The 14572-nt window shown below is 34.1% G+C and overlaps 3 protein-coding genes across 3 annotated transcripts; all 3 read left to right on the forward strand.

The window, feature by feature from the left end:
* Positions 1 to 474: 474 nt before the first annotated feature.
* Positions 475 to 3226, forward strand: LOC138868108 (protein trichome birefringence-like 19). The gene is made up of 2 exons (XM_009802962.2): positions 475 to 1035; positions 2242 to 3226. The coding sequence occupies exons 1-2, from the start codon at positions 547 to 549 to the stop codon at positions 3034 to 3036; spliced, it is 1284 nt and encodes a 427-aa protein (XP_009801264.2). The 5' UTR covers positions 475 to 546; the 3' UTR covers positions 3037 to 3226.
* Positions 3227 to 4164: 938 nt separating this feature from the next.
* LOC104247031 (protein trichome birefringence-like 19) lies at positions 4165 to 7404 on the forward strand. The gene is made up of 2 exons (XM_009802963.2): positions 4165 to 4822; positions 6536 to 7404. Exons 1-2 carry the CDS (start codon positions 4334 to 4336, stop codon positions 7322 to 7324), a joined length of 1278 nt encoding a protein of 425 aa, XP_009801265.1. The 5' UTR covers positions 4165 to 4333; the 3' UTR covers positions 7325 to 7404.
* A 2014-nt stretch (positions 7405 to 9418) lies between these two features.
* On the forward strand, positions 9419 to 11959 carry LOC104247030 (protein trichome birefringence-like 19). The gene is made up of 3 exons (XM_009802961.2): positions 9419 to 9622; positions 9870 to 10400; positions 11042 to 11959. The coding sequence occupies exons 2-3, from the start codon at positions 9870 to 9872 to the stop codon at positions 11807 to 11809; spliced, it is 1299 nt and encodes a 432-aa protein (XP_009801263.1). The 5' UTR covers positions 9419 to 9622; the 3' UTR covers positions 11810 to 11959.
* The last annotated feature ends 2613 nt before the right edge of the window (positions 11960 to 14572 follow it).

Consider the following 14572-nt stretch of genomic DNA (forward strand, 5'->3'; position numbering starts at 1 on the left):
TTAATAGAGATTTTATTCATTAAATTTCAGTAATAAAATATATATATCTTCTATTATATTGACAAATAAGATAACAATTGAAATTTATGTATTGAACGTGTATCGCACGGATACAACTATAGTTTTCCTAAAAAGAATGTGAACCAGGTTGATTCACTTAATAACTTTCTAATAGAGATGTATCTAGTAGCTCTATAGTCTAGACTAGAGAGTGATTGTATACATGCATACACCAAATATTGAGTTTGAACTCTGTATGGGTGTGCTATAAATAAATTGTGTACTTATTTGGTTTTAAATCATGGATATGCAGTGATTAAGATCCAAATCATGGCTGTTAAGTAAGGTGGAATTAGTACTTAATTAGTACATTAAGAAAAATTAAGCTTATAATATAGGACTAGCACGTTCTCAGAGTCAACATACATGTGCCAGCTGGTCCCCCTTTAATTACATCCACTACGTATTTTAAACAACTTGCTTTTCTGCTCCTTTCTCCCATCTCTACTTTCCTTTTCAACCCTCCATTGAAGAAAGCTCCCAAAAATGGAGCTTCCCTTTGGGAAATACTCCACTTCAACTCAAAGAACCCCAAAAATATTCTTACTTTTAGTTTTAGCAGTTATAGTTCTGGGTCTCATCCCTCTTTATCACCCATTTAATTGGTACCCAGCAGATTTATTAACCCAATATCCATCTGAAATTTCACCCGCTACATACCATGCGGAGGAGCAGAAAATAAAGATTAAAGAGCCAGAAACATGTGATATTTTCAGTGGAGAATGGGTTTGGAATCCGGATGGTCCATATTATACGAATATGACCTGTTTTGCGATCCATGAGCACCAAAATTGTATGAAGTATGGTAGACCGGATTCTGATTACTTGAAGTATAGGTGGAAGCCTAATGGTTGTGAGCTTCCCATTTTCAACCCGTTTCAGTTTTTAGATATGGTTAGAAACAAGTCTTTGGCGCTTGTTGGTGATTCAGTTGGAAGAAATCAAATGCAGTCTTTGATTTGTCTCTTGGGCCGGGTACCATTTTCTTCTCTGCAATTCATCTTAATTTTGCTTAAACATTTTCTTATTTTTACTTCCATTTGCATAGATAGTACTTGCTGATCTGCGGTGAATTACTGCTTCTAGCTTGGATTAGTAACTAGGATGTACTTAGCTTGTTGTTGAGTTCATAATTTAGGATTAATTGAGGATTTGTTTATCTAAGGCTAGAAATTTTCAAGATTTAGGTGGAACTTTCGTGGAAGACGCCATTGATAGGTCAACGCGCGTATTGTTTTTCTGGAATGCAGTTGCGAAAGGTAGTACAATGTACTATAGGATTAGTGTGAAAAATGATTATTAACAGTAAAACGGAGGACTGGAAATGTAAGATTTTTGTACTCATTGCGTTGGGGGCCTTGGACTAATCACAACCTCGTGATTATAAAATGTGATAGAGCATGTTACGACGTCGTTTAATCACATCTAACTATGCAAAGTAGATGCCAATCTAGTCATAAACCACTATCAAATTAGAACACATTAACCATTTAATAATTCATTGTCCCTCAAAAAAATAAAAAAAGGATACAGGAAAAGAAAATCAGATACTTAGAGGAACATTGAGTGACAGCGTGAAATTTGACATATTGAGTTTTAATCCTCAAGGTCGCTTTTGTTCCCAATATTATAGTACGACTATTTAGCTAGATCCAAAGAGCTTTACCAATTAAAGTATATATCTTAAAATAATGTATGGTGACAAGTTATTAGAGAATCCAAGCCGGGTAACGCGGGATCATAACTTGCTTCTTAGAAATGTCAAGACATATAAAGATAATTGTGCCCTTCTAGAGATTTGTTTGACTATATTATTAACAACTATGACCATGGCTCTTATATTAGTTAATTAATTTATTATTATTTTTTAGATACAACTCTTTATAGCAAGCCCCAGAATTTTTGGGAACAACCTGATTCTTGCCAAACACCTCACATGCTACTGCATGTATCATAATTCATAATTAGCGTTAAACTAATCTAAAAACAAATCAAATTGAGAATGATCAAAAACAATAATAATAAATCTAGTGTAATTCCACGAGTAGGGCCTGGGGAGGATGGGAGATACGCAGTCTTACCCCTACCCTAGAAAGGCAGAGAGGCTGTTTCCAAATGATAATGATCAACGAAGTAATACAAATTTTGATCTGCTTTTCTTTATTTTCTGGTTTCTTTCAGGTGGAATATCCTGAGGATATATCTGATAATCCAGATCAAGCTTTCAAAAAGTTAAGATACAAAACTTACAACTTTACATTAGCAACATATTGGTCACCATTTTTGGTATCAACGAAAGAAGCAGATAAAGATGGTCCAAGCCATACTGGAGTCTTCAACCTTTACCTTGATGAAGCAGACGAAAAATGGACCAACGAAATTGAAGGATACGACTATGTCATCTTAAATGCCGGCCATTGGTTTGCTCGGATTAGCGTCTACTACGAGAACAACCAACGAGTTGGCTGCAGGTACTGTGGACTGCCAAATGTCACTGCACTCCCACTTAACTATGCATACCAAAGGGCATTCAGAACTGCTCTTAAAGCCATCAATGACTTGGAAAATTTTAAGGGTGTAGCGATTCTTAGGACTTTTGCACCTTCTCATTTTGAAGGTGGGGACTGGAATAGTGGAGGGGATTGTGTAAGGACAAGGCCGTTCAGAAGTAATGAGACCGCGTTGGATGGTCAAAGCTTGGAGCAATACCAGATCCAAGTTGAAGAGTTTAAGGCTGCAGAGAAAGAAGGGAAGACGAAGGGGAAGAGATTCAGATTGATGGACACAACACAAGCAATGTTATTGAGACCAGATGGACATCCAAGTAAATATGGGCATTGGCCAAATGCGAATGTGGTATTGTACAATGACTGTGTTCATTGGTGCTTGCCTGGTCCTATTGATTCGTGGGCCGATTTCTTGTTTCATATGATCAAGATGGAGGGCACCAGATCCCTAGAGGAAAAGCTTCAATGAGAGCTAAACAATACAATGTACTCTGATTTTTTATTTGTTCAATTATTTTAGAATTGTTGTTGTGATTTAAAGAGGAACTCTGTTTCTTGGATGGTTATGGTTGATGTGAAGATGTAACCATTGCACTGTCGGAAAGTGAAAAAAAAAAATGCCTTGTGAAATTTTATAGAGCTGATGATATTTCTCGCCATAGACCAAAAGAGTGTATATGGTTGCTGCAGCTATTGAACAACTTGATCAAGACTCCACTCCTGCGAGTATGATTCCAGTTTGCCAAAGCCATAGTCCTATAGCTTACAGGAAAAGAATATTTCTGAAAATAGAGGATACAATTTTTTATATTATCAGTTACATTTTTGACCAGCGGATGCAATTAATTTTGACCAATTTTGTATTTGCCCATCAAATTTCAGTGTTTGGTTCACCTTATTTGTAAACTTTCTACTTTCTACTTTCTACTGGAGACAACTAATCGTCACCACACGTTATGCCAAATAATTGTTTTAGAACACTAGTGGTATTTATGAGACACCAAACTCACCGACAATTTTCTTCCCCCTATCTCTAGTACCACCACCATTGCATATTGTACCACTACTTTTTCTCCTTCAACCCATTCGCTGCCTAGAATTTCACAAATCCGCAGAAGCGTGACACAGAGCTAAAAGTCATTTATAACAAGTGAGTTAGTTTAGGCCGTGGGAACTTTTTAATAGTCCTTCGTTTCATAATAAGCGATCAATTTGTTTTTAATACGTCCATTAAGAAAATATTAAAAATTATATAAAAATACTTATTATGATTAAATTATCCCTAATTAAACATTTAATATGAGGAGTAAAAATTTTTTTTAGGGATATATACATAGGGGTTATTTTATAAAAACAAATTGAATTCTTTCTTGATTACATAACTGGACATTTATTTTAAACCAAAATGAAAAAACAAATTGGTCACTTATCGTGAATAGGAGGGAGTAATATTTTAAACGTTGGATTAATATGTTTAAATGATCTACGGAAGGTACAAATGACTAATTTTGTAAGATTTAGAGATAAACTTGAACTTTTTCGTTGAATTACAACACACTCCATGGTTACTAAATAAGGAGGAATTGTACTTAGTACCAAGAAAAATTAGGATTATAATGTGATTAGCACACTCACAGAGTCAACGTACATGTACAAACTGGTCCTCCTTAACTACATGCACTATGTATTTTTAACAGCTTACTTTTTTTCTCCTTTCTCCCATTTCTAATTTCCTTTTCAACCTTCCATTGAAGCAGCGCGCAGAAATGGAGCTTCCCTTTGGGAAATACTCCACTTCAGCTCAAAGAACTCCAAGAATATTTATACTTATTATAGTTTTAGCAGTTACAGTTCTGGGTCTTATCCCTCTTTACCACCCCTTTAATTGGTACCCAGCAGATTTAGTAACCCAAAATCCATCTGAAATATCACCCACATACCATGCTGAGGAGCATAAGATAAAGATTAAAGAGCCAGAAACATGCGATATTTTCAGTGGGGAATGGGTTTGGAATCCGGATGCTCCATATTACACGAATGTGACCTGTTCTGAAATCCATGAGCACCAAAATTGTATGAAGTATGGTAGACCTGATACTGATTACTTGAAGTGGAGGTGGAAGCCTAATGGATGTGAGCTCCACATTTTTAACCCGTTTCAGTTTTTGGATATGGTTAGAAACAAGTCTTTGGCAATTGTCGGTGACTCAGTTGGAAGAAACCAAATGCAGTCCTTGATTTGCCTCTTGGGCCGGGTACCATTCTCTTCTCTGCAATTCTTATTAATTTTGCTTAAGTTTTTTATTTTCTTCCATTTGCATAGGCAGTACTTGATGATCTGTGCTGAATTACTGCTTCTACATTATTATGTTATAGTTTATCTTAGTTTTGTGAAAACTTTAGCTTGGATTAGCTAGTTGGATGCACTCAGCTTAGCTTGTTGAATGCATAATTTATGGTTAATAGAAGATTTGGTCTACCTAAGGCTAGAACTTTCCAAGATTTAGGTGAAGTTTTAGTGTTTTAATTTCCAGAATGAAGTTGTGACTGAGCGATAGTACAATGTACTCCCTCCCTTCTAATTATGAGGCAGCGTTTAATTGGACATTAAATTTTAAAAAGAATAAATAAAATGTATTTGTGATTTTGAACAAAACATAAATACTTAAATGATAAAACTAAAAAGTTAAAATTAAATTATTTTTTAAATAAAAACTACTTGTGTGATATATTTTAAAATAAATAAAAAAGAAAAATACGACAACAACAACCCAGTATAATCGTTTCCAAAAAGAAACTCGGCATCCTTCCCTCCAAGAACTTCCCACCTTGCTCTTGGGGAGACTCGAACTCACAACCTCTTAGTTGGAAGTGGAGGTTGTTTACAATCAGAGCAACTCCTCTTGTCTAAATAAAAAAGAAAAATATAACATTTAAATGAGACAATAAAATATAGGTTTAACGGGGAATATGGCCATTAATAGTAAGATGAAGGACTGGAAATGTGAAGTTTTGCATTCACTGATGATTTTCGATGGAAAGAGAGTTGAGTCGTGAGTATAAAATGTGATATGAAAGAGTACGACGTCGTGGCACATGCAACTGCTCAACGGAGATGCCAGTCTAAGTCATAAACCACTGTCAAACTAAAATTTATATATATATATATATATATATATATATATATATATATATATATATATATATATATAGTAATTGTCATTTGAAAATGATTTCATCTAGTCCAAAAAAAGTTTTTTCTCATTTCATTATTAATCATCCCTCAAATAATTAAAATAACAAGGTACTAGTACTACAAGAAAAGAAAAGGCTAAAAGCATACAATAGGAGGAACATTGGGGGCCAGCGTGAAATTTGTCATATTGCTTTTTAATCCTCAGAAAGTGTCTTGTTTTCCCAATAATATTATACTAATACGACTATTTAACTTGATCCACGGAGCTTTTCCCCTTAAAATAATGTATCATGAAAAATTGATAGAGAATGGGGTCATAACTTGATTCTTAGAAATGCATAAACATAAAAAAGATAATTGTGCCCTTGAGATTGTTTGACTAAATCATTAACAACCATGACCATGGTTCTTATGCGAAAAATTAACCCGGTTTACCCAACCGCTTAAACTAAAAATAATCGATAGAGATATAATATATGTATAATTTATGTACTATATGTCTATAATTGTGTACAATCTATGTGTATAAATGTATAATCTATGTATATGGTTTGAAAAAATAAACAATGAATATGAGGTTCTATTAGTATAGAGATAATATTATTTTTTGGTTTAGATACAACTCTTTATAGTAAAAGCCCGGAATTGCTCCGGACAATCCGATGCTTTGCTAAACACCGTTCTACTTCATGTGCCATAGTTAGCGCTAGACTAATCTAAAAGCAAAATCAAGAAGTAATGAAAAAACTGATCTTCTTTTTTGTGTTTTTAGGTGGAATATCCTATTGATATTTCTGACAATCCAGATCAATCTTTCAAAAAGTACAAATACACAACTTACAACTTCACCCTAGCAATGAATTGGTCACCATTTTTGGTTTCAACGAAAGAAATAGATGCAGATGGTCCATGCCATACTGGACTCTATAACCTTTACCTAGATGAAGCCGATGAGAAATGGACCACCCTAATTGAGGGATATGACTACATCATCTTAAACGCCGGCCACTGGTTTGCCCGGTGCAGCGTCTACTACGAAAACAACCAACGAGTCGGCTGCAAGTACTGTGGATTGCCAAATGTTACTGAACTCCCACATAACTATGCCTACCAAAGGGCATTTAGAACTGCTCTTAAAGCTATCAACGACGTAGAAAATTTTAAGGGTGTAGCGATTCTTAGGACTTTTGCACCTTCTCATTATGAAGGTGGGGACTGGAATAAGGGAGGAGATTGTGCAATGACAAGGCCATTCAGAAGTAATGAGACCGCGTCGGAAGGTCAAAGCTTGGAGCAATATAGGATCCAAGTCAAAGAGTTTAAGATTGCAGAGAAGGAAGGGAAGATGAAGGGGAGGAGATTCAGATTGATGGATACAACAAAAGCAATGTTGTTGAGACCAGATGGTCACCCAAGTAAATATGGGCATTGGCCTAGTGAAAATGTGGTAAATGACTGTGTCCATTGGTGCTTGCCTGGTCCTATTGATTCTTGGGCTGATTTCTTGTTTCATATGTTAAAGATGGAGGGCATCAGATCCCTAGTTGAAAAGCTTCAATGAGAGAGCTAAACTATACATTATTGTACTTTGATTTTTCATAAATTTTTCTTCCTAATGATCATTTACTCTTTTGAGGATTCTATAGTCGATAGGTTGGTTCTCAATTCAGGGAAGTAGAAGACAAATCTTTCAATTCGTTCAAAGTCGGCTATTTGCGTAAAATCTCATTAAAATATGATCATTTGAGAAACGAATCTAAAACTTGATAAGTGATAAGTTATATTATATGCAACCTGTTGGGATTTTTCTAAAGAGTGTGAATGAGAAATGAAAGAGGCACATTTTGGATTGCGCCTCTACATCTCACCCTTACTTTGTCTATAAATTTAGAGGTTTGGCCTCATTTTTCATACACAGAAAAATCTGAAAACTTTTCCTCTTTTTTCTACATTGTTGCATTATTTTCTAAATAAATATAAGTATCAAGTGTGATTTGCTCCGTTTGTTGAGTTCGTTGAAGTTCTGTGATTTGTACTGTCGCTATCAGAGAATAGTTATTCCATTATATCCTGGGTGGAACTAATCCAAAACCTTGGGCAACAGTGAGAACGATTAAATTCCTCCAGGACATACAAGTAACTTGTGGACTCAAAATTATTTTACGTTTTGTTGATTGAACTAATATTTCTTTGTTTCTCTAATTTTCTGGTTTCGAACACAAATTTTACCAACATAGCCATCACGCACTGATGATCCATTACAAGTTCAGGTCGGAGATCTAGATAAGCTTGGAAATTTTAGCCTGCAAAATGCCACAATTTAGCGTCAATTTAAAATGTAATCTTGGTATAGAAGCAGGCCCCTCCAAGGAAAGGCAAGTCGCCATGAGGCTAAAACTCGAATTTGCAGTGTTTCAAATTTTTTTATTTTTTATTTTAAAGCTCTGTTACCTAGTTGAGTTTCCCTATTTTTAGATTAAATATGTGAAATAGCCATATTTGGGGAAAATGAATTATTAGTTTGATCTATGTGTCTTTTCAAACAATTTGTCTTTTAAACTCACGGACAAGAAAAAGTAATTCTATCTTCTATCTCATGATTCATAAACTATACTATATCCAGAGATTGCTAAATCCACTCAATTGGTATTTTTGTCCACTCTGAAAGAGAATATCAAGGTTGTTCATAAATCATAATCAAAACTATTTGAATTAAAAAAAAACACAAATTTCCAACTCTTACTTATTCTTTTATGTTAGTTTCTAAATTTTGAGTTCTCTTTGTTACCGCTCTTTCATGTGTTCAGAACATAACGACGGAGTATAATAATTTTGCTTGATTGTATTACTAGTATGTTCTTTTCAAGTGGTTGGTCAATGTATGAGAAGAGTAACTAAAAGTTTGAAATTTGAAATTCAAGGAAACTATTTTTATCAAAGGCGGATCACACGTGAAGCTGTGTACTAAAAAGGCAAAAATGGTGCATAAATAAGAAGGAGATAAAAGCAATGCAAAGTCCTCATCATTCAGCTAATTGCCACCAAGCTACGCCATGTTTTAATTCTCCAACAAACTCTTTCACCTTTTTCCTCTGCAAGTTATTGAAAATGGATAACATAATCATTGTCCAATTAATTAAAAGGGAGTAACTCTTACTATCCAACAGAGTAAATTAAGTTTTTGAATCACTTTTATGAATGATAGTAATAGGTCTCATGTGAACCTAGGACGATCGATCGTTTAGTCAAACATGTTTACATAAGATTTCGAATGTACTATAGGGGTGGCAAACGGGTCGGGTCGGATATGAGCGGGTCGAAAACAGATAAATTATCTGGCCCGCCCCGTATTTAAAACGGATAAAAAACAGGTTGTCCGGCAGATAATATGGATATCCATATTATCCATGGATTCTTCAATATTATCTCTTATGGCAGAATTCCTACTCTCCCAAACTTGAGAACTCCCAATTTGAGACTTTACATATATAAAAGTTAAACACATTAGTTATTCATTGGTTATCTATTTGTTTAACCATTTTCTAAGTGTATAATATGACTTTTATCCATATTCGACCCGTTTTTAAAAAGTTCATCATCCAACCTATTTTAAAATAGGTAATATGGATGGATAACTGCTTTTTATTTTAACAATTTTGCCACCTCTATACTATTTTTTTTTCATGGCAGTGACAGTAGATTGTGTTAAAACAATCAGATAAATCTTAGTGGCAATAATATCAGTCTAGCTTGAAGTGCTGGGTCGCAATATATTTATATTGTACAGACTATAATTTCAATCTTTGAGAATAACTTTCAAAGGATTTAGTAGTTTTCGTTGTTTATTGAACCATATAAGGTAATGTTTATTTTCTTTTTTCCTTTGAATAATAAGCGACTTTGCTTCATGTATGATGTGCTGCTTATTAGATTCAAAAACAAGTATATTAGTCAAGTTTGAAAGAATCCACCAAGATAATTAATCATTTAGCCCATAATACCAAACGTATACAGTAAAAGTAGCTTTTTCTATGATTGATTTTCCTAGTACTAGCTAGTAGATAAATTGCTCACAAAATTTTGATCTTGGAAAACGTTATTTGCAGATGAAGTGGAAGAACTTGCATATGCTGTTGGAAAGCTTTAGAAAAGTTGTACTACCAATCTTAACATTAGTACTCCTAGTCAAAATCACCTTTTCTTCATATAATACTACCACTGATTCTTTGCTGCAAAATCTTGAATCAACCCTCAATAAATCAGTCCCTTTTGATCAGCAAAAACATGAGGCAATCACCCAACTGCAGTCTGTTGGAATTACAAGCATTAATCATTCAGAAAAAGTAGGGATAAAGCAGCAAACATGCAACCTCTTTGAGGGGAAGTGGATACCATTTCCATATGGGCCATACTATACAAATGAGACAAACTGCGCGATCGATGATCGACAAAATTGCATGAAATTTGGAAGACTGGATCGTGATTTTATACACTGGAGATGGAAACCAGATGATTGTGAGCTGCCACTATTTGATGCTATGCAATTTTTGGAACTTGTACGTGGTAAAACTTTGGCTTTCGTTGGAGACTCGCTAGCAAGAAACCAGATGCAGTCACTGGTGTGCCTTCTAGCTAGTGTAAGTCTTCTTCTTTGAGTACATCAGGACCGTTTGTGCTTCCATTACTCTGTTTTCAGCTAATCCTGAATTTAATTCCTCATTTACTGACTTTATATTTTCATTAAACTTTATTCAATATACTCTTTTACTGGTGTAGCCATGTCGAATCGACAATTTATAAATGATTTAACTTATATACGCTAACAATGTAACAAACTTTTACATTGTCAGTACGTATCCTTCCCTATTCCAGGTTACCAAATTAGACCTGCTATAAATAATCACCTGTTCTTATAGGAAATGCTAAATGTTTAACGGTTAAATTCCATAATAATGATATGAGAATTGGCAAAATCAAAGTTTATTCACAAAATCACAGCAGTTTTTTCATTTTTTTTTTTTTATATTTCTACATTCTTTCTGATAGAAGGGGAGCCTTGGCGTAACTGGTAAAGTTGTTGCCATGTGACCAGGAGATCACGGGTTCAAGCCGTAGAAACAACCTCTTGCAGAAATGCAGGGTAAGGCTTTGAGTACAATAGACCCTTGTGGTCCGGCCCTTCCCCGGACTTCGCACATAGCCGGAGCTTAGTGCACTGGCTGCCTTTTTTTTTTTTTATACATTCTTTCTGATCAAAATATCTTGTGCCATATTTCAGGCGGCCATTCCTGTAGACGTATCAGAGACTAAGGACACGAGATTCAGGCGATGGTTGTTTAAAGATTACAACTTCACAATCATAGCCCTATGGTCTCCACAGTTGATTAAATCCTATGAATCTGATCCTAATGGCTATTCCTACAACAGTCTCATGGATCTGTATCTAGACAAGGCCGATGATGTCTGGGCAAGTCAAGTTGACAAAGCTCATATTATCATAATCTCCGGAGGACAATGGTTCTTTAGGCCATTTTTGTACTACGAAAACGGTCAGCTCATCGGATGTCACAAATGCAATGAAAAAAACACCACAAAACTTAGCCATTATTATGGATACAGAATGGCGTTTCGTACAGCTTTTAAGACACTTTTAAGCCTCAAGAAACTAAAGAGTCGATTGGTAATACTAAGGCCATTCTCCCCTCAACATTTTGAGAACGGGGAATGGAATAAAGGAGGGAATTGCAATAGAACAAGACCCTTTACGAATCAAGATATTAAGTTGGATGGATATACATTACAAATGTATTTGACTCAATTGCAGGAATTTAAGGCAGCACAAAAGGAAGGCAAGAAAAAGGGTGTCAAGTTTCGATTGTTAGATACAACTGAAGCAATGTTACTGAGGCCAGATGGGCATCCAAATAATTATGGACATTGGCCAAATGAGAAGAAATTAGCTGATTGTGTGCATTGGTGTATGCCAGGCCCTGTTGATACATGGAATGAGCTTTTATTATCCATTTTGAAGATGGAAGCAGAATGAGTTGAAGCTTGGAATAGCACCAGTCATTCTTCAGGACAGTAATAAATTATATACATCTTTAGAATTTGGTAACAAACGTATAATAACTTTTTAAATGTTTGTGTAACATTTTTATATTTCAACATAATCTCTATAAGGAAATCTATAGAAGTATTTGTCTCCGGCGCAACTTTTTACCAATATGCTAATGTTCTTTATTACTAGTATACGTACCCGTGCGATGCGCGAAAAATATTAAATAAAAGTAATTTCACAAAATTATTATCTTATCGTTATTTTCACTGCTCTATTGTTAGATGTTCTTGCCGTCTTAACTATACTGCATTATAAACTACTTTGCTTTGCATGTGGCAGGCAATGAACTTTACATTTATATAAAATTAAATTAACCTTTGAATGCAAGATTATTTTTGAAAAGCTCCACGCATTCTTCATATTGTGAATGGCCTTCAACCGTGCAATTTTGAGTACAAAGAAAGGACGGTAATTTAGAAAAAAATGGAAAATAAATGATTTTAATGGAGTAAATTATTTTTGTAACTTTCTCAAACTTGTCAACCAAGATAATATAGAGAGATGTTAGTGATACTTAGTTTATCACATAAAATTAGTTGCTACATATAAACAACAGTGTGTAATATTCATTTACCTTAGATACACTTGCATTACACTCGGTAGAAAATCAATCCAAAGCATATGACAATAGTAAACACTATCAATACTCACGACAATTTAAAAGATTTATTCTTCTCCCTAAGATACAATTTACATATTAAAACAATCAGCATAACAATGTATTTTAGAAACTTTAGTACGTCTCCAACTTTTGCAAAGCAGCTATAGAGATATTATTCATCCATCCAAAATTACAAATCTCCAATTCAAAGTATTCGGATATCATAGGCACCAGCCGGCTGAGCCGATGCCATGTAACCTCCAACACCAACCTTGCTTGTTGCATTATTTTTACCGTTTCTTAGCTGAGGGTCTATCGGAAATAGCCTTAATTTAATATATATATGTTATTTGGCATGACGATAACCATTTATTGAGGATTTGTTTCCTCAAGGTTGTATTGCTCAACCTAACGTCCGGATTAAAAACTTCAAAATCAGCCTCTAACCCAACAATGAGAAGTATGACTTTAACTTTTGTGTTTTCAGCGGCTCTGTCGCTGAACAGAGAAAATAACTCGATATAAACGGGACAAACAAAATTAGTAAAGCCAAAGCAGTTTTAAACAAAAGAGTCTTGAAAGGAAAAATATATATGATAACAAAATAAAAAATAGTTATTAAGCCTCACAAAAGTTACTTGTAGTATCTCGAAAAATTGTTCACAATACATAATAACTGGACTTGTATAGAAGTAGGAAAGACGTAGAGTTGAGGCTAAAGCTTGTCAACAATATCATCACCTCACTTTTCTTATCAAGCCATTCAAGAATATAAGAAAATGTATGGCTTAAGGATCAAAATTCAATGACAGCAACCATATTTATGGAAAGAAAAAATATGTAAAAAAAACCTTCAAAATAAAACTCCAATGAATAAACTTCCAACTGACAGCATGAAGACTAATATTTGTTGTTGCCTCTGCATAAACTTTTTTCAGAACTGTTTTCCAATAACAACAACAGCAGAATCAGGCTAAGAAAAAAAAAGGATCTCCAAAAAGAGTTGATGATAGAAGAAATTATAGAAAGAAAGACTTAGACTGTAAGTGAAAAATTGATCTTGTAGTCTAAAATGTAAGATAAATGATATGAATGTAGAAATATAATGAATAAACTTCCATAGTATTCACGGTACACATGTGAAAAACAAGTCAAAAATAGAAGAACCTAATAATACTGAACATTAAGTTGGTTGCGAAACGTTAAATGTAATGCAGTTCCATCACGAGGTGCATCTTTCTCAAATACAAATTTGTCTATCTGAATGTCCCTAAGACGGTGCAAATATATAGTAAAAGAGAAGAAGAGTGAAACCCCACATTTTAGACAAAATTTAATAAAATAACAAAATGAATGTCAGAACATATGCAAAGATAAATCTTTAAAGATATGCATAGTCCTCAAGTATAACTTTGTACATTTGAATGTCCCTGAGACCGAGAAGAAAAAAAGTACCACATTTTAGACAAACTAAGATAAAATAATGAAACAAATGCCAGAACATATGCAAAGATAATCTTTAAAGAGCAAGAGAAAAATGTTGTAACAGAATAAAAGTCTTAATTTCTAGTTACTTTTCTTTTGCATTACGTTCCACTACAATAAGGCATTCGATCGGTCAACAGACAGAAATGATGCGGACCTAAAACAAATGTGAAAAATAATATATTAAAAAAGATTATATGGAGAGAACGTCTGACACATTTATATACCTTACTTTATATTTTATTCACTTGTTATGTTGTCTTATTCCATCCTAGAAAATTTATTTATACATACATATATATATATATATATATATATATGAAGTGCTATATGAACTAAAATATATACATATATATTTTTGTTGAAAGAAAGACGTCCGGATTAAAAACTTCAAAACCAGCCTCTAACCCAACAATGAGAAGGATGACTTTAATTTTTATGTTTTCAGCGGCTCTATCGCTGAACAGAGAAAATAACTCGATATAAACGGGACAAACAGAAATTGGTTAAGCTAAAGCAGTTTTAAACAAAAGAGTCTTGAAAGGAAAAATATATATGATAACGAAATAAAAATAGTTATTAAGCCTCACAAAAGTTACTTG

Source organism: Nicotiana sylvestris, chromosome 2, assembly GCF_000393655.2.
Source record: "Nicotiana sylvestris chromosome 2, ASM39365v2, whole genome shotgun sequence".
Classification (NCBI taxonomy): Eukaryota; Viridiplantae; Streptophyta; class Magnoliopsida; order Solanales; family Solanaceae; genus Nicotiana; species Nicotiana sylvestris.